This window comes from Balaenoptera ricei, chromosome 4, assembly GCF_028023285.1.
Source record: "Balaenoptera ricei isolate mBalRic1 chromosome 4, mBalRic1.hap2, whole genome shotgun sequence".
Taxonomy (NCBI): domain Eukaryota; kingdom Metazoa; phylum Chordata; class Mammalia; order Artiodactyla; family Balaenopteridae; genus Balaenoptera; species Balaenoptera ricei.
Genome location: NC_082642.1, coordinates 37086257 through 37107573, shown reverse-complemented (window position 1 = coordinate 37107573; position 21317 = coordinate 37086257). Strand labels below are relative to the sequence as shown.

The following is a 21317-nucleotide window of genomic DNA, read 5'->3' as shown; positions in this document are numbered from 1 at the left end:
GGAAGTGGGTTCTCTTAAACGTGTTTTGAAACTTTTTTCCTCTTCAAAAATTTCTGGGAGAATTCAGGATTGTTTTAATTCAATCAAAATGCTCTTGACTCTCAGGGGTCTTCCAAATGTTTAGTGAAAATTGAGAGAGAAAAAAAGAGTTTTGCAGGAGTTGTTCTGTCTTTCTTCGCTGCAGTATGTAGATACAGTTCTGGGTCAGAAGAAAGCTCTGATTTTTCAAGCAATTTCGGAAAATTGTTTTGAAGTGTTCCTTTGTAATGAAATTTGAGATTCTGGCTTGAGTTGGTACTCTTCCTGGTGGAAAGCAAAAAATGGCTTGGATTTGTGCCTTCAGTGAAACAGAAAGGGAGCCAGGAAATTCACTGGGCAAAACTGCAAAATTGGATGGATTTGACATGCAGCATCTAACCAGAAAAAGAGGCCTTGGAACATATGTGTTTGCCAGGAAAGAAAACTGCTTTATTGAAAGGTTAATTTTCAGATTAGTTTTGGGAAATTTGAGATAAATAAATGAGATCAGACAAAAAACATAAGGCCTGGATCCTTTTTCCTGGGGTTTTCAGAAAATAGTCATTGCTTCCAGTGAAATGTTTTGACATATTCAGTAGGGAGAAAATGTTAATTGTAATGTTATGTGTATGTGTTCTTAAAAACACTTGCGAATAAATCTTTTATTTGTTTTAAGAGTAACCAGAGAGTAAAAACACTGTTAAAATGTTAGCTGTGTTCTTCATTCCTTATGGTAACTTTTATGCCTTCTAAGATGTTGCAGTTCATTTTCAGGGTTCAAATGTACCAATTTGGAGACCATTCCTTTCCTTGTTTTATAGTTCAGTTGCAGTTTTTCGAGGAGTCTTATGACTAAACATCTACCCAGGGGTCTGCCTGGGTTTAGTCTCTCATCTTGTCTCATCTGTTGTTTGTTCTCTAATTCTTAGCCTTCTTCCCTTGAATCCATGGCTCCTTTATAAAATCATCAGCACTTACAGACTCACGACAATGGTCCACTTGACTCTGTGTGTTGAAAACACCTGCTATTAAGCTGCTTGGTGGCAGGGACCATGATTGACTTTCTGAATCGCCACCTCTGCTCCCACCACCTCCCTGCTTTGTACTGAACAGATGCCCTATAGATGTTTGTTGAATGGCTGTAATACCCTCCTTTCTCCAGTCCCATGTGCCTGCCCAAAATTGTACGTTGCAATTGACTGGAGCTTTGTGTCCAAAGCGGAGGTATCACTCTTGAATATTACAACATCACATTGTCTGTGGTCCCTTAGGAAGGAAATACCAAGAGGTATTTCACAGGAACCCAAATGTACATGTTACCTCCCTAGGCCAACCCTGCCAACTAAGTCTCCAGAAGAAAGAGAAAGAACCTCCAGCTTCAAAGAAATCAGCTTCCGGGACTTCCCTGGTGGTCCAGCAGTTAAGACTCCCGCGCTCCCAATTCAGGGGGCCCAGGTTCGATCCGTGCACAGGGAACTAGATCCCGCGTGCTACAACTAAGTCCCGGCACAGTCAAATAAATAAATATATATATATATATTTTTTTTTTTAATTCCTTAATAAAAAAAAAATAAAGAAAGAAAAGAAAGCAGTGCCCACCCTTCCTGAATCATGATCTAGAACACACATACTCACCACCATCCACATGGAGAAAACACCACTGGTCATCATCTTAGCAAGCTTTTAAGCTCTAACTTGGTATTTGTTCACGTCTTATATGGTGATTCTCCTAGAAAATGCTTTTCCCTTTTGGATCACTATCTTTAAATGTCAAGTGCGTGAATACCACTTAAATTAAGCTCAAAGATCATCTCAAAAGCAGAATTGAATGGGAATAAACTGATAGTTGTACGATCTGAAGAAGGATGGATATATGTACATGTACAACTGAATCACTTAGCTGTACGCCTGAAACTAACACAACATTGTAAATCAACTATACTCCAATATAAAATAAAAAATTTAAAAACAGAGAAAGAGGTAGCATACTATTAAAAAAAAAATGATAGTTGCACACAGTTTCCACAGATGACTGTTAAGAACGCTGTTACAGGGCTTCCCTGGTGGCGCAGTGGTTGAGAATCTGCCTGCCAATGCAGGGGACACGGGTTCGAGCCCTGGTCTGGGAGGATCCCACGTGCCGCGGAGCAACTAAGCCCGTGAGCCACAACTACTGAGCCTGCGCGTCTGGAGCCTGTGCTCCGTAACAAGAGAGGCCGCGACAGTGAGAGGCCCGCGCACCACGATGAAGAGTGGCCCCCGCTCGCCGCAACTAGAGAAAGCCCTCGCACAGAAACGAAGACCCAACACAGCCATAAATAAATAAATAAATAAATATTTTTTAAAAAAGAATGCTGTTACATTCTTAACTAACACAACATTGTATATCAACTATACTCCAATATAAAATAAAAATTAAATTAAAAAAAGAGAGAAAGAGGTAGCATACTATTAAAAAAAAAAAGATAGTTGCACACAGCTTGCACAGACGACTGTTAAGAATGCTGTTACCCACAAGCAGAACAGGGACACTGCGTTTACAGAGGGGTGCTCTGCATTTAGGGTGTCGGTACTCTCTCCCCCCTCATGCACTTACAAACACGACCAAGACAGAATGAGCAAAGTGAAGTTAACTGGAGGTTTCATGTCGATTAGGCTAATGGTGTAGAAAATCACCAGGAGCCAGCAGCAGAAGAGAACTCACAAGCACCAGAGGTATTTTCAGACGTGCCCTCCGTGACGTGTTTTCAAAACTCGAGGGCCCTGTGTGTCATTAGGAAGATGGGTGGATGCTGCTTGAAAAGCCCGTCGGTCACATTCGACAACAGATGTAACCTCTAACGTTTGTGTGACTAGATTAATGTTCTGGAGTCAGTCATCAGGCTCGTTACTACTGGATTTTCTCTGGTCCGTGCTAATAAACTAGATTATTGATTTTCGGATTTTCTGTGTATCCAAGGATAGTCTCTAAGATGTCTTTATAATGTTTCATGCTTCAGTTGTCAACCAAAATGACATAACAATGAGTAATCATTTTCTAATCACGTCGAAAGAGGTTCAAAAACAGCATATAAAATGGATCTTCCCAGCCTCGGAGCCACAGAAACATCGTTGCCGTCACTCCTCTGGCTGGGTGGAAGTCATCCCTACCTGCCTGCCACCTTCCCCAGGAATTAGCTGAATTCACAGCTTAAGACCTTTGATAGTCAGAAATCTGCTTTCCAATATGTTTGAATGGCAGGCCAGCTCCAAAGACACCTCCACCTAAATAGGATTTCAGCACATCAGGTGCTATTGCAAAGTACAGCAGGCTGGGTTGCCGTGTGCTGGGTGGTGTTTATTCATCTTCTCTTCTCCTTTCATGTGTATGGAGGGACGATGCTTGCCGTATATGCCCAGCTCTCGGGGTGTATGGGCTGGGGATCGCATGCATAGAGTGTGTGTATATGTAAAGTAGAAGCGGAACCCAGGCAGCAAAATGAACTTCTGTGTGCAAGAACTCTATGAAGCACACCCAGCTGCCGGCAGCAACTGCTACATGCAGGCCACTGATTATTACGCGTATTTCAAAGACAGTCCAGGTTACAGTGGTTGCAACGCTCAGGCTGTGCCCAGTAACAACATATATATGGAACAGGCCTGGGCAGTGAATCAGCCTTATACCTGTAGTTACCCTGGAAACATGCTGAAAAGCAAGGACTCTGACTTGGACATGGCCCTGAATCAATACAGCCAACCTGAATATTTCACCGAAGAAAAGCCTACTTTTTCTCAACTGCAGTCGCCATCGTACTCTCAGAAAAAAGGTAGGGACCATCTTACTTCCATTTGATCCAAGTCTCCGTGTCTGTCTCTGGGGTGTTTGAAAGGGACACTTTGCATCCGCTTTGTCAAATCTTCGACTTCGAACGCTTAATGTATGAAATTAAAAAGAGCAGGAAAGAGAGGTTGCTAAGTGATCGAAAGGGGTCCTTGAACGACAGAGATTTCCAAGCACTTTTTTCTTCCTATATGAAAGCTGGATGGAGTTGGTTTCTCGAGGCTGTGTGTATGTTACCTCTAAAGCGCGGGTGCGCGCGCGCGTGTGGATATATGCTGCCCGTAGGGAATACTGTCAGCTTCTTTGCTAAAGAAAATACGTAAAGGCTTCCCCTTAGTGGACAGACACTGAGGCATTTGAAGTGGGATCATTCTCCTCGGCTGAGGTTCAGATTTTAAAACTCATTTGACTTTTTCTTGGCACTTCATAGTACAAGTTTATTTTAGGTAACTAGTAAAATATTTCCGTGATTTTTTTGACAGTACTATAATGTTGATATGTTGGCATTTGTAAATGTTCTTTTTAATATATTTACTTATCCATGTAAGCTGTAAGGAATCTACTTGTAATCATAACAAGCTGTAAGAATATAAAACTCATAAAGAAACTGATACACTTTATCTTGCCATTGTGTCCCTAAAGTTGGACACGTCTGCAATCAAGTCAAATGAACTCTGTACGAAACAAAGTGATATAGCCTTCAAAATATCCAATATTCAAACAAGTGCAATATCCACTTCTTTTAATAGACACTGTGGCTCTCCAATGCTGTTTAATTTTCTATCGGTAGAATCTGTCTTGTATTACCAAAAACTAAAATAAAAGAGGCAAACTGGTAATACTCAAGGAACTTAATAGCAACTGCCAGATAGAAATGCTTTTGAAAATAGCTTAAATTCTAGTGCAAATATCCCAGAAACTCATTTTTCCTGTGAACAATCCACTGGATATTGCAGAGGAGACCAAATGTACAGGTTTCCGTAATTTGCAAGAATATAATGCCCTCTGAGCTTCAGAGATGAATTTCTCTATGAAATTAGCTTAAAACATAATGTGGTTTATTTGATTGTAACTTCTATAAAAACTATCATTTGCTTTTCTTAATGCGACTCCACAATTAAAAGTAGCCTGTTTTGAAAACTATTAAACAAAATTTTAAAAAACAAACTAAAACTAAAACCCCTTTTAGTTTTTACCATATGCTGTATTTGTATTTTCTGTGCTATTCCGTAACTTCCAGATATGAAATATGAAGGGAATTACAGCGTAAAACATATTCAAAGTCGTTCATCTGATTTTCATTTAGCTTCACCTCCTCTTGAAAGGCATCAGAAATTCTCATTTATTATAAGGGACACCCTAATGCGAATGTTTGAGGTAGATTGTGTGCTTTCTGTTTCATTTAATATTATACTTAAAAGTAATTTGTCTTTGAAAAGCATTTAACACTGCCTCATTAGACATGCCTGGATATGCCTTTCCTAATGTTGTAGGATCTCAAGAAAATATTGGTCTCTCTCTGTATTGGGGCATTCCACTATTCTTAAAAGTTCTTGCAAAACTTTACAGGCTTTTACTCTTTCTTCTTTTGTCTTTTCACTGTATTTTCTTCCACCTGTGCTGGAGAATATTTGCTTATAAAATGCTAAACCAGCGATTCTTTACTAATCAACTTGACTCATGAACCAGAGGCTAAGACACATTGTATGCATATATTGATGTAATTTCTCAAAGCCATATGCCATTGAAAGGCCACTGCCACCTGCCAAACTCACTCAATCAGAGCAGGCAAATATTCTTAAATGCGCCATTATTTACTGTTACAAGTCTTTAAGTAAATCCCAGTAAAACTAAACCCAGCTGTCAACTGTCTCTTAGGACAAAAGGTCGGACCCAACGCGTTTATCCATATTGATCCATTATTGATTTTTGCTGTTGTTGGAGAACATCAGTAGTATCTCCTTAAGGCAAAATTAAGACAATAAACAGGTGTTCAGTGCGGCAGGCCTCATTATTCCAATTGGATTTTTATCTATTTTCATGAAATTCATAATTGCTTCATCTGTGCTTGTCGCTGTCACAACTCTAGACACTCTTCAATAATGCAGCTGTCTTAAATTTTTCATTATTTTTTTAAGGATGGCTTATTCTCTAGCCTTTAGTTGGAGTTTTCCAGTATGTAGAGAATGATCATCAGCTTGTTAAAAAAAAAAAAAAGTGTGTATAAGTACACACAGATAAAGTAAAGGAAGGCTACAGAACCCAGTGACAAGACTGGTTATCTCAATAACAGTCTTCAGAATGATTTAGTTCTCTTTGTGTTGTTTGTCTCTGTTTTTACATTTATAACCAAGAGGAGAAAAAGTTATCAGGCTTCTGAAGCTCTGAGAACCTGAATTAAGGAAGAGTCAGAATGCAGTTCATTGAATCAAACTTAGAATAAAACTTTAAGAAGGGGGGGCAGTATAATTTTCACATTGAGAGGGGCTGAAATGCAGACTGGGATGTCTGTCAAATTTTCCTATAGTATACGAGAAAAGACATTTTTCATTTTTAAAAGTTAGGGACAAATAAAAAGAACTCGAGCAATCACTAAGAAGATAAGAGCTCCTTAGTTTTTAATCTTTCAAGTAACCTAGCCATGGTTTGTTATGTTAAAATCAGCCAACACAGCCAGTTCTGCTTCATACTTTCTTCCTGGCCCCAGCTAGGGAGGAAGGGAGAGTTAAGTTTAGAAATCAGACGGAGGGAAAGGGAATTGGCAGCCAGGGTGCCGCGACTTCTCCTTCGTGGCAGAGGTTTCAGCAGAGCTAAAAGTCGGTATCTTTTTTTTTTTTTTTTTGGCGGGAGATGCTAGCTGTTTCCACCAGAAATTCCAGTTACATTCCAAAGTCCCCAAAGAGCTTGAGTCTGGCCGCTCTGTGGGCAGCTTGGCCAATTCGCCTCTGGGTCTGCTTCAACAGAATCCTTCCTTGGAGTGTCTGTCCTGTGCAACCCTCCTCCACAGGATTCTTCGCTCAACATTCTCCGTGCCATCTTTACAGGAATGGCACGTCCAAAAATGTAGCTAGTGTGTTTGTATCCAAGTTGGTTATCATGTCCAAGAGGGTAAGAGTTTCCTGGTTTTGAGCCAGGATCAAGGAGATGGCGTGTGTTTGTCCCGTTCTGTTTGGGGTTTTGACTGCACGTGTGCTTGTTTTACAGCTGCGTTCTTACTAGTGCAGAAAGAAATATTCATACCTGAAGCAGAAACTCCACATAGAGCTGTCCTTTCTGTATCTGTTTTCATTGCCCCTCTGTCTCAGGTCAGGAATCGAAGTCTTTTTTTCATGTTCTGCAGCTCTGTTGACTGTATGTGAATAATTGTGTAGACATGAGAAATGGATTAAAAACAAGAGTTAAGCCCCAAAGAAATACGATCTCTAATTAGAATTTCCTTAGCCTCTTTTAAAGTTAAAGAAGGATTGCTATACAGTATATTTGGGGATAGGACGGTTCCATGGGCTGCCCTGAAAAAAATGTTACAGGAGAAACAAGTACCCTTAAACCCTAGAATCACATTCAGTCCAGTGAGAGTCAGGCAGAAAAGGAGACCAAAAAAGGGAAGATTCATGAGTCCCATTGCCATGAACTTGAATATGAAATGATGGCACACTATCTCAACTTCTCTTTCTCAACCCTTCCTTCTCGCCTTCTCCCTCCCTTTTGTCTCTTTCCCCTACTATTTCCCCTCTACCTCTCTCTCTCTCTCAGTCTTCCTCTTTCTTCCCCAGTCTCTCCCACCCCTACTCTTCCTCCCTAGTTGGATTTGTTTAATTTAAACACATATATGATCAGTCTGCCCAATGAACCAAGTGTTGTAGGCATCATGTCTTTACAATGTAATACTTAAGAGGTTAATGCAACTGCAGACTTTTCTGCAACGCTTTTGTAATTGTAAGGATGCTGATGTAAATGTAGGATTTCAAATAGGGCATTGCCACCCATATACTATGAAGAGTCAACACCACTCCAGAAAATAATAGAACCGTTTTTTAAAAATACAAAACACATTTGTTGCATGAAAGTGCCTCTCAGCACCCAGAAATGCAAGCAGAGGAAGGAACAATAGTCGTTTCCAAACCAAGTCCAAGTGCAGACAAAGCATGAGCTGACTCTTCTTTTTTCTCTTTCCTGAGAATCAGGTACCTGTCTTGTCAAGGCATGTCCTTCAGAGATTTCATTGTATGCCCATCCTCAGGCATCCATTGCCACTCCTCGAGATGAAAGCTAACAGCAAGAATCCAAGGTCTTATGAGAAACTGAAGTCAGGTGCCGGCAGGCTTGGGAAGGAATGTTGGAGCTGTTTATTTCCTGCCTATGGGGTTCACGTCCACCACCTCACATCCCTCCACGAACTCAAAGCTTTTTTCTCAGCTCCCAGCATTCAGGTGCATTCAGCCTGAGGTCCAGTTGCTTCCCGCTCTACCATCTGTTCTGGGCCAGCTTTTAGGACCCCCTTCCTTGTCCTGATACCACCCAGTGCTCGCTCAGGCTCTGCGTTCTCCCTTTTCCACACCCTCATGACCACGGCGCCTCCGTGCGCTGTCCTTGGTACCAGGCTCATCTCAGCGCCCTCTCTACCAGCTGCTTTAGAGAATTTCCTCCGTTCTCCAGGAGACGCCCAGAGGGGTCGGTCACTGCACCCACCCCCTTTCCTTGTCTGCAGAAACTGCCCGCCATGCCATCATGTCCTCTTCTCTGCCTGTCCCCCCTCTTCTCCCCCAGAGCCTCTGCTTCCGGCCGCTCGGTGGCAGTTCCTCCCTGCCCTCTCCACCCACCCTCAGACGTTCAGACCCTTTCCATGACCTGTTGGATCAAACACGAACTCCACCACCTCTTCCCTGCCCCAGAGAGTTCCGTCTGGATTCTGGTTTCGTGCTTCCTCCCATACACTCTGTTCCAGAAATCTCAGCCAGTCTCCTCTCTCAGCCATACTTCCCCCCATCCCTGAACCAATGATACTTTTTTCCCAGCCACACCCCAGTGTGTGCCCTGCCCTTCTCAGCCTTCAGGTCACTGATTCAGCTCTCAGCTCATCAGCCTTTTCTATTTAACCAGCACCCTATTCTCTCCAAAAGCCCTGCTCCTGACCAGCCCTGACTTCAAAGACAAGTATCCCTTGTGTAATATAATAGTGCTGAATCATTTGTGTAAATCACCTCTTTTTGAGAAAAATAAAATATATACAATGTGTATTAAACCAGAGTTTCTTCATCTTGGCACGAATGACTTTTTTTTTTTTTTTTTTTTTTTTTTTTTTTTTTTTTTTTAAGATTTATTGATTGATTGATTGATTGATTGCTATGTTGGGTCTTCGTTTCTGTGCTAGGGCTTTCTCTAGTTGCGGCAAGCGGGGGCCACTCTTCATCGCGGTGCGCGGGCCTCTCACGGTCGCGGCCTCTCTTGTTGCGGAGCACAGGCTCCAGACGCGCAGGCTCAGTAGTTGTGGCTCACGGGCCTAGTTGCTCCGCGGCATGTGGGATCTTCCCAGACCAGGGCTCGAACCCGTGTCCCCTGCATTAGCAGGTGGATTCTCAACCACTGCGCCACCAGGGAAGCCCACGAATGACTTTTGAGGCCAGATATTCTCTGTCGTGGGGCTGAACTGCGCCTTGTAGAACGTTCACCAGCAGCCCCGGCCTCTGGACACTACATGCCAGTAGCACCCAAGCCTCACCCCTCACCCAGCTGTGACAACCAGCAGTGTCTCCAGATATTGCCAAGTGTCCCCTTGGGGGCGAAATCACCCTCAGTTGAGAACCACTGCATTAAAAGCACTTAATATTTGGAGAACATCTGAAATAAAGGATCTTTTGTAAAGGTTCTTTTTGTCATGTGAAAAATCCCTCCTTGGCTTTCAAATTCAAGAGTTTAGATCTTTGTACATTGAATCGTTTCAGAATGGAGTTCACTTGAACATACATATACGTATACACCTGCAACGTTTCTACTTACATATGCGTTAGAGATAGTTCCCATGGTCTGCATCGGGTGCTTTTCATCTTATAGGCGCGTTGACGTCAACTCTGTGTAGATCGTAAGCACACGAAGGCGGTAACCTCCTGTACTTCCCACTCTGTGAAGCTGCAGGGATGCCTTCAGGAGCCCAGTGCCGCTTAGACCAACAGTGACGTCATCCTGATGACAAACCCACTTGCTCCTTCCCTTCATGACATCATGCTGAAGAGCTGGTAGCCCACATTTTTAGATCTAGAGCCTTGAGTCTCATTCTGAATGGATATTCAGATTTTTAAAAGGCACCCATTTTTCTCAAACATGCAGGGCACGAAATAACTGTGGATGCTTCTGTGTAAGCCTGATGCCGTAAATTGACTCTCAAAGCAAAATCAGAGGCAGTCACAGTGCCTGTTTCTGATGACCCTGTCTGCTCTCCCCCTTTCCCCATTCTTTTTTTTTTTTGGCTGCATTGGGTCTTTGTTGCTGCACTCAAGCTTTCTCTAGTTGCGGTGTGCAGGCTTCTCATAGCGGTGGCTTCTCTTGTTGCAGAGCACGGGCTCTAGGCGCGCGGGCTTCAGTAGTTGTGGCTCGTGGGCTCTAGAGCGCAGGCTCAGCAGTTGTGGCGCACGGGCTTAGTTGCTCCGCGGCATGTGGCATCTTCCCAGACCAGGGCTTGAACCCGTGTCCCCTGCATTGGCAGGCGAATTCGTAACCACTGCGCCACCAGGGAAGTTCCTCTGCATTCTTCTAATACACTTTACCTTCCTGCTTTCTAACCCTAAACAGGTTAAAAAACAGGAACTGATTGGGAATTCCCTGGCAGTCCAGTGGTTAGGACTCAGTGCTTCCACTGCCGTGGCCCAGGTTCAGTCCTTGGTTGGGGAACTAAGATCCCACAAGCTGGGGCTTCCCTGGTGGCTCAGTGGTTGGGAATCCGCCTGCCAATGCAGGGGACACGGGTTCGAGCCCTGGTCCGGGAAGATCCCACATGCCGCGGAGCAACTAAGCCCGTGCACCACAACTACTGAGCCTGCGCTCTAGAGCCGCAAGCCACAACTACTGAGCCCGCATACCACAACTACTGAGGCCAGCATGCCTAGAGCCCGTGCTCCGCAGCAGGAGAGGCCACCGCAATGAGAAGCCCGCACACCACAAGGGCGAGTGACTCCCGCTCGCTGCAACTGGAGAAAAGCCTGCGCACAGCAACAAAGACCCAACACAGCCAAAAAAAAAAAAAAAATACATTAAATAAAATAAGTTAAAAAAAAAAAGATCCCACAAGCCGAGCAGCACGGCCAAAAATAAAAATAATAAATAATAAATAAATAAAACAGGAAACGATCTCATCAGTACCAGAGTTCCAAAACTCCAATGATTATAAGCACCAGAGAGCTGACATTAATAACAGAGAGGCACAGTTGTTCCATAAGGACTACTGAATTTAAATTTTTCAAGCATCACACACATTGTTTATATGTCACGGGATAAGATCTTTCACTTCCATAAAGACATACATCATTTCATTTTTCTTGAATTACTTTGGTCTTCCCACTTTTGACAAAGATAAAAAATTCTGTGAAATATTTCTTTACTTATCAAAAGACGATGCAAGAATAAACATACATGGCAACTGACATTTGGCCTCAGCGTTGGGGCACCTTAGGGAGGGGTGCTGACTACAGAGAACTAGGAAGTCTCTCTCATTATTAGCAGGTGGGCTGCCCTTCTCTGTTCAATTGATTGTTGCCCTGGGAGAATTTGGGCTCAGTATTCCCAGATCTTCTCATTTTTCACACGAAGCAAGAAATCTGGATTTTATGTGAAATCCTGGTTTTAAAAATTGGCTGAGATTTTTAAACACTCTGAAAGCCAAACACTGCAGATGGCCAGTGTGTGTATCCTTTTGATTAAAATTTTGACTGGCTAGTTATACCAGTCTTTTCCCCATCTTAGTGACTTGCATCTTCAAGTGGTTTTAGCTCTAATTGTGGATTGAAAGGCTTTGTCAGCTCCGGAGGGTTGGAGTCTATGGGGACAGGGAGAAGGAAGGTTAGTTAGGGACTTCTTGTGTGTGAAACTGTATTATGCCCAAGGTTAGCCCTAAAAATGAAATATTTTGGTTTCAGGAATTCTTGAGTCAGACGAAATAATCTAAAACTTGCTTTGCCCCCCTTTTCTGCCCTAAGACTTCCAAGATGAAGGAAATCCAGAGTCCTTTGTCATCATGTCCTCTCCCCTTTTCTGGATTAACAACTCTGACCTGGCCCTCCTTCTGCTTCCCTTTCCCTCCTCTGCCCACACCCCGCAGAGCTCTAGAGTTTGAAGACTTGGAACTCGGGTATCTTCACCCCCTCAGCCAGCCAGAGGGCAAGGTATAGAGCAAAGATGCTCAGTGATGCCATGGGGGGAGAGCGGAGAGACGGTGCTTTTCTGAAGAAAGATTTCATGAATGGGAGCCTCTGGGTAGCTCTGCTGGGAATTTGCAGACAGTAATGAAAGAACACCTTTAAAGTTAACAGTGCTTCAAGTTTGAACCCCATTTCTTACACACTGGGCTGTACATGGCTGTTAAGTAAATGGATGGATGGATGGATGGGTGGATGGATGGATGGATGGATGGATGGACAGATGGACACATCTATGGACAGACAAATGGATGGATGGAGATGGATGGATGGATGGATGGATGGATGGATGAATATAGTGTTTATCAGAGGGTTAAATATTAATGTGATGCAAAACGTTATCTAGTACCAAGAATTAGATGTAAAAAGAGTCAGGATTAGTATCTTAGGAAAAAGCTAAGCAATGAACTGTTCAAGATTTTTTAACTACATAAAGAAATGACATCAGGAAGAAGGTGGCAGTGGGGAAAAAAGCTTAAATCAGAAGGGCCTGAGCTGTGGGATGATTTGAAGAAGTTCCATTAAAATTGGAAAAAAGACTAAACTTGCTAATGGTTTAGCTTCCTTCAGGGTGTGAAAATATATAGCCTGACCCAAACCCCTCAGGGTCCTTAGCACTAACTTCACCATGAATCAGTACCTTTCTGAACTGCCCAAAGGATTCCCCACCACCAATAATAACCACTGCTCCTTTTAGATGCCAGGACTGGTTGTGCTAGGCAAGTGGTCTGACACAGAAGGAAAGATTAGCCAGGTTGGAAATGGTCTCTGAGCTCGGCTCCTCTCCACTTCTGCTGGATTGACCTGCCTAGGCAGCTCCTTCTCCCTTACACCTGCCACCAAGATCTGCCTTATGTTCTATTCCTAAGGACTGTGTGTCTGCCAGCGTGACAAGGGAGGGCCCAGTGTTTCTTCTCCTAGGACCTGAGATGCTGTTATAATTCACTCAAAAGAGTTAAACTAGCCAGTCTTCTGATTTTACCCATTCATGGGAAACCAAGTGAATTGCATTCAGTGCAAACCAAGAAGCCAAGCTTGCTCCCCGTTGCATGATTTCTAGCGCAAATGCTCACAACTTTCCTTCCACATACCAAGTCCCTCTGAGGATCAAATTTTTAAAAATTAATGTTGCCGATGACACGGATAAACCTTGAAAACATTGTGCTAAGTGAAAAGCCAGTCACAAAAGAATACATATTGTACCATTCCATTTGTATGAAATGTCGAGAATAGGCAAATCTGTAGAAACAGAAAATAGATTAGTGGTTGCTTAGGGCAGGGCAGATGGAGGAGATGGGAGGGATAGGCAGTGACTTCTAAAGGTACAAGGTTTCTTAGGGAGATGATGAAAATGTTCTAAAATTGATTGTGGTGATGATTTCACAACTCTGTGAATATATCAAAAGCCATTGAATTGTACGGTATGTGAATTAGGTCTTGATAAAGCTCCTAGCAAAAAAGGTAAAAAAATAATGTTAGTAATTTTTTATCATGTCAACCCATTTTACACGCAGGGTAATACTTAGCAATTAATCAGACATTTCCAAGTGTCCACTGAAAAATCTCCAAGCCCTTGGTTAAACAAACAGATGGAGTTTGCTTTCATAATAATAGGTTTGATAAAGTGACAGCATGGTTTATTAGTCTAAGAAATAATGCATCTGAGAATATAAAAGCTGGGCAAAATGCATCATCCTTGCACTATCACATATAGTCATGGGCCTTACCTGTTTTCGGGTGTGATCAACCACGCTTCTTTAACAGTCACCTGGGGCAGCTCGCAGATGCAATTCTCAGGTGAGCAGCCAGGCCTCCGGGATGTGCTTCTCATATTTGTTTCCAGGCAGAACACGATACTGACATTCAATGAGTGTGCACTCCTGGCAGCATGCATTTTCCTTGGCTGGGCGTATTGGCCGGCATGTGACTCATTTGGGGAGCATGAAAAAGCAAAAGGATGGAGACCCTGAGACAGAAGAGCAAGCAGGGGTTAAGTTCTCTAGGAGAACTGGTTACCACGTGATGTTGTCAAGGACATTCTGTAACCTTAAGAGAATCCCCACCTACCTATTCACTATGTGTGGGATTTTACTCGCTGGTGACAGTTATTTAATGATGGATAATGGACTTAGGTGTAATGATTGATGTATCATTGCTTGTGGTGACTGTTTTGGGTAAATAAGATGCTTCCGAGTTAATATTTTAGAGAAAAGAAAGAGATGGGTGGGGTGCACTAGTGAGATCACGTAAGCAACTGCTACCAACTTAAGTAGATGTTTCTGTAGACGTTCTGATGATTTAACTAAAGACATAATCACCTATTCATCCACCCACCAAGAAAATAATGTAGGAGAAATAAGAGAACAAAGCAAACCACCCTTCAGACTAGCAGTCAGAAAACAGAAGGAGGGACTTCCCTGGTGGCTCAGTGGTTAAGAATCCGCCTGCCAACTCAGGAGACACGGGTTTGAGCCCTGGTCCGGGAAGATCCCACGTGCTGCAGAGCAACTAAGCTTGTGTGCCACAACTACTGAGCCCACGAGCCACAACTACTGAGCCTACGAGCCACAGCTACTGAGCCCCTGTGCCACAACTACTGAAGCCCGCGCACCTAGAGCCCGTGCTCCACAACAAGAGAAGCCACAGCAATGAGAAGCCCGCGCACCGCAACAGAGTAGCCCCACCCACCGCAACTAGAGAAAGCCTGCATGCGGCAATGAAGACCCAACGCAGCCAAAAACAAATAATAAATAAATAAATAAATTTATATTAAAAAAAAGAAAACAGAAGGAGCCCATTCCACTCGTACATTGAATTATCACTGGATTCCAGGGTTCACAGGAACTTTAAAGGCCAAACATTTGAACCATCTACATAAATTGTTAAGCTACAGAGAAGAGAAACCTTCAGTGTGCTACTGCCAACACCAAAGAGTAAAGCAGGCTGGTAGTGGTGAGGTAGGGAGAGAGACGGCAAGGGTCCTGCTTCTTCCTAACTCTGATGGCTATTCTCCGGCCCTCCCAAGGCATGTCCCTCAAGCAACACAGTGTCCAGTTGCAGTACAGCTTGTTCCCAAACATGAGATTAGAAGGAAAAGACCTGCAGTTCTCTCTCCCTTCTCTCTGCCATCTGCACCTGATACCAAGAACTCAAAAGTCTTTACTCTGCTCAACTGTACATAACCTCTAGGTGTTAAGAGATCAAGATGCAGCTTTCCTATGCAGATGGTGAACAGGCACGTGAAAAGATGCTCAACATCACTAATCATCGGGGAAATGCAAATCAAAACCACAATGAGATATCACCTCACACCTGTCAGAATGCCCATCATGAAAAAGAACACAAATAACAAATGTTGGTGAGGATGTAGAGAAAAGGGAACCTTTCTACACTGCTGGTAGGAATGTAAATTGGTACAACCATTATGGAGAACAGTATGGAGATCCCTTTAAAAAACTAAAAAGAGAGCTACCATATGACCCAGCAATTCCACTCCTAGGTATATATCCAGAATAAAACAAAAACACTAATTCGAAAAGATACATGCACCACAATGTTCATGGTAGCACTATTTACAATAGCCAAGACATGGAAGCAACCTAAGTGTCCATCAACAGATGAATGGGTAAAGAAGATGTGGTATATATATACAATGGATTACTACTCAGCCGTAAAAAAGAATGAAAATTTGCCATTTGTAACAACATGGATGGACTTGGAGGGCATTATGCTAAGTGAAATAAGTCAGACAGAGAAAGACAAAAATTGTATGAGATCACTTACCTGTGGAATCCAAAAAATACAACAAAGTAGTGAATATAACAAAAAAGAAGCAGACTCACAGATATAGAGAACAAACTAGTGGTTACCAGTGGGGAGAGGGAAGAGGTAGGGGCATGATGGAGGTCAGGGAGTAAGAGGAACAAACTATTAGGTATAAAACAAGTTACAGGGATATACTGTACAACATGGGGAATATAGCCAATATTTTATAACTATAAATGGAGTATAACCTTTAAAAATTGTGAATCACTATATTGTACCCCTGTAATTTATATAATATTGTACAGCAACTATACTTCAATAAGAAAATTTAATTTAAAAAAATGTAGGGCTTCCCTGGTGGCACAGTGGTTGAGAGTCTGACTGCTAATGCAGGGGACATGGGTTCGAGCCCTGGTCTGGGAAGATCCCACATGCCGCGGAGCAACTGGGCCCGTGAGCCACAACTACTGAGCCTGCGTGTCTGGAGTCTGTGCTCCGCAACAAGAGAGGCCACGATAGTGAGAGGTCGGCGCACCGCGATGAAGAGTGGCCCCCGCTTGCCACAACTAGAGGAAGCCCTCGCGCAGAAACGAAGACCCAACACAGCGAAATAAATAAATAAATAATAATTAAAGGTGCTAATAATTTAAAAAAAAAAAAAAATGTAGTTTCCTGACAACATGGATATGTATATTCCATCTGCCTTTAACAGGAGGTGCATGCTTTAATCATTGGATTACTTTGTTATTTAAGTTACTCTGTGGGACTTCCCTGGTGGTCCAGTGGTTAAGACTCCGCACTGCCAAATCAGGGGGCACGGGTTCGATCCCTGGTGGGGGAACTAAGATACCACAGGCCACGTGGCACAGCCAAAAACTAAAAAAAGTTTTTAATTAAAAAATAAATTAAAAATAAAAGTTACTTTGTGTTTTATGAGCATGTGTTTCAATGCACACACGAGCACGTGTGCACACACAGTCAAACATACTAATCTACGATGTAGAAACCAAAATGCTACAGTGGTTATCTCTGTGGTAGAAAGTTGATAGGTTAGTCTGTTTTTTGCTAATTTATGTCTCTCAGTTTTTCTACAATGAATTGTATTACTCGTGTAATTTTTTATTTAAAAACTCTGGACTTTATAAGGAACTCATATACACGTTGTTTTTGATTCCTAAAGACTGACCACTGGAAGATGTTAGTTAGGTCCAGAGTATTTCTGACCATTTTCACTATGACTCTCCCCCCAATTCTACACGCTTGATAACTAGTTGGTTCTCTAGACACATAGCCCTGTTGGAATTTTTATGTTGTTTCTTTTTATGGATTTCTTTATTCCCAGAACTGTATTTGGAATAAATCAATGCCTCGTGAGTTTTCCTGTAGATTTTATTAGTATTTCTCCTTAAATTTGAGCGCCATCTGTTACCTAGCAGATAGTGGCATACCAGCTTGGGATTTGGGGTTTTTTGATCACGTAAAGAGGAGACCTAACCAGCAAGCAAAGACTCTCTTTGAGTGTAATGAATAGTGGTTTTTATAGACCAATGTAGACAAGCAAGCTGAGCAAGGTGTATAAAATTCAGACTTCAAATCTCCCCTTTTGGTGATGGCACCTCAACCAAACTGGCCTGGACGTAGTGATTTTCATTTCTCTGTTGTGGGAGCATGGTATCTCCCTTAAGCTGTCCTTAGCCCCGTGTCACTCTAGTAAACCCAGTGATGAGAGCCATCAAAGAAAGCGAGACCGAATCTAGTTGATTGGTGAGCATGCGTGTCCCCAGATCACTAAGTCTTAGATGAGCTTGAATCTGGATGTCTTAGTGTTAATCTGAGTGGAATTTTGGTTGTTTTTTTTTTTTTTTTTTTTTTTTAACCAAAGTTCAAACTTTCTAAGGCAGTTTTCACGAGGCTGGAAGTTTGGGCTCCTGTGTCTGCATTGCCAGCTCTCTCAGAAACCCTTGCCGAGATCCTGAGCCTTCTCAGGCACACCTCCAGACTTCAACCTGCCCGTCTGCACGGTCCAGATATAAGCCTCTTCCCTTGCGCTCTTCACCACTGGCTGACAGCAGCGATCTTGAGAAACTGTGATTCTATCCATCAGAGGAAGCAGGTGCCAAACACTGGGGTTTCAGCGTGAACGATACGATCCCTGCCGTCTAGCAGGAACTGTAAAGCCTGCAGTGAACCAGAGATCATGGTCTAAAGGGAGGAAAAAGTTCACAGGTTGTTAAGATGCAGATAAGAAAAGGGCTGCCCCTGGGGAGGAATGGGAGCGCCCAACCTGGACTCGGGCTGGGGGTGGGCGGGAAGGCATCTCAAAGACTTTCCCCCTTGTGATTTGGACACTGCCCTGTCCCAGTACTGACCTCATTATATGCAGATGATCTGTTATTGTCTGTTTCCCCCAAAACACTGAGAGCTGCCCCAAGAATTAAGACTTAGTCATCTTTAGATCCTTGGCATGTTGTTGCCTGGCACATAGCACCCCCATATATATGTTTATCGAACGGAACCATCCTCTTTTATCTCCTCGTTTCTTTGTTTTTTATTAAGAGCTTTATGGAGACATATTTCACATACTGTAAGATTCACACATTTAAAGTGTACAAAATATGTTCATTCAAAGCAATGGTTTTTCACTCAGTGGTTTTCAACATATTCACAGAGTTGTATACAACCTTCAACACTATGAAATTCCAGAACATTTTCATTACCTTGAAAAGAAACTTTGTACCCTTTGGTGGTCATCCCCCATTCTCCCCTCCCTCCAGGACTTGGCAACCACTAATCTAATTTCTGTCTCTAGGAATGTGTCTATTCTAGATATTTCACACAAATGGAAGTATCTAGCTTCTTTCACTGCATGTTTTCAAGGTTCATCCTTGTTGTACCATGTAACAGTACTTCTTTCCTTTTCCTGGCTGAATAATACTCCATTGTACAAATATACCACATTTTGTTTATCCATTCATGATTTGATGGACATTTCAGTTGTTTCTACATTTTGAATTTTATGAATAATGCTGCTTTGAACCTTCATGTATGAGTTTTTGTATGGATACATGTTTTCAGTTCTCTTGGGTATATTACCTCAGAGTGGAATTGCTGGGTCATATGTCACTTTGTGTTTAACCTTTTGAGGAACTGCCAGTGTTGTTTGGTTGATGCTATCATAATATCACAAGTTTGAAGAATCTGTTTTTTTAGATGGCCTTATTCATTCTACCTGAAGTTAACTGTCTATTTTTAGAAAAAGACCAATGTAACTTATACTGGAGGGCTGGAAGTCAGGAGATCTGGATTTTAGTCTCTGCTGTTAATTTCTAGTGTGAGCCTGAGGAAGGCCAAACCTCTGAAGGCCTGTTCACCTCAAAACTACCTGCTCTCCCAGGACCTTTCCAGCTATAAAGTTTTCTGAATTTATTGCATGCTGCCTTGGTTCCAAAGTGGATCAAGTCCCCTAAGAACAAGCTCAGAAATAAGCCTTTCGAAAGAGGCTGTGTTATCCAGAGCACCCCAGGTGTCTCAAATCCCAGCCTCTCTGGATCTCTCCATATAAGCCCAGGCCCAGGGATTCTCAATTCTAGATGTACATTAGAATCACCCAGAGAGCTTTTAGGAAATTCAATGCCTATGTTTCCACACCCTAAAGCCATTGAAATAAGATTCTCTGGGGATTGGTCTCTCAGATTCAGTATTTTTCAACAGTTGATTCTAAGATTCAATCATTTTAAACAGGGTGATTCTAAGGTTTAATCAGGAATCTATTGTATTACAGAGTTAGGAAGAAGAAAAGAAACTGTTTCCCCAGTTCAGTAATCTAAGTTAGTGATTGGGGTGTGAAAACGGGTACAAATCCTTTCAGGAGCAAAGAACAGGTTTCTCTTGAAAGATCTTATATTTTCTTTTTAATAATTACCCATAATGTTATGTATGACAAAAATGATAAATCCACTTATAAATAAATTTTTTAAAAAATCCCGGCCTCTCTTCCACATCCATCGGCTACAAGAGCCTCCGGGCCTGTTCCCATCTCCACAGCAAGAGTGAGCACACCTGTTTCTAAGGCATTCAGAAATCCCGGGCCTAATGTTAACTCTGTAAATGTGAACTGAGGTCCTAGGGAAATATAAGATACTGAGAAAGTGTATTAGGTCACTTTTTTTTTTTAATAAATTTATTATTTTATTTATTAATTTATTTTTGGCTGTGTTGGGTCTTCGTTTCTGTGCGAGGGCTTTCTCCAGTTGCGGCGGGCGGGGGCCACCCTTCATCGCGGTGCGCGGGCCTCTCACTATCGCGGCCTCTCTTGTTGCGGAGCACAGGCTCCAGTCGCGCAGGCTCAGTAGTTGTGGCGCACGGGCTTAGTTGCTCCGCGGCATGTGGGATCTTCCCGGACCAGGGCTCGAACCCGTGTCCCCTGCATCGGCAGGCAGACTCTCAACCACCGCGCCACCAGGGAAGCCCTAGGTCACTTTTTAAAATGTTTTCTTGTTCAATGTTTCCCTTACCTTGTATATTTAAAACTAAGTGATCACAAGATGTAAACTGTAAAGCAAAAATTGTATTAAAATGTACCAAACAAGTCGGCCTTGCCTCCTCATCCACCTCCCTCCTCTCCTCTCCTGGTCCTCCTCCGGGCTATGGTGTGTGTCTTTCACATGCTATTGTTTTCTCACACGCTTCTCCTTTCCTTCTTCACAGGCTACATCCCCAGTTACTTAGACAAGGACGAGCTGTGTGTCGTGTGTGGTGACAAAGCCACCGGCTACCACTACCGCTGCATCACGTGTGAAGGCTGCAAGGTAACTGCCCTTGGGGCCAGTGAGCCCCGATCCTGCCCCCTCCAGGAGGTCCTCCAGAATGCACCCTGAACTTTAAGTTCCCGTTAGAGCCAAATCCCGACATTCATGGCCTGTGTTCATCCTCTTCATTTTGGGGGGCGTATTCAAGAACTGAATTTTTTTTTTTCCCCCCAAATCAAAAATAACTGGATGAAGTTTTGTGACAGTGTGAGGTCTGGTGTTTTAGACGGGGAGAAAATTGATAAAATGAAAAGAAGTTAATAAAAGCCTCCCTTTGAGTTTAAAAATGCATAGATATTTCATAACATGCTATCACCCCAAGAAATAACCATTTCTCCTCCTGTTTTATCTCCACTGTTTAAGGAGACAGAGTTCACTCCAACCACAAGCTATTTGCCAGTGTGAATCTGAGAGAATTTGCTCACTTTTAAGGGTTCCATTAGGGAATATCTTTGAGGCTACTTAGGTTCAATTATATTCTGAAATTATCCAAACTGGCTT

At 42.7% G+C, this 21317-nt stretch overlaps 1 protein-coding gene across 21 annotated transcripts in view; it reads left to right on the top strand.

Annotated features, from left to right (window-relative positions):
* The window catches only part of THRB (thyroid hormone receptor beta), a 384544-nt gene that overhangs the window by 336616 nt on the left and 26611 nt on the right, over positions 1-21317 (top strand). For all 21 annotated transcript variants that reach the window (XM_059920431.1, XM_059920419.1, XM_059920436.1 and 18 more), the window contains one exon: positions 20716-20816. In XM_059920431.1, the coding sequence (XP_059776414.1) occupies positions 20716-20816 (101 nt within the window). The remainder of the gene's footprint in view (positions 1-20715; positions 20817-21317) is intronic.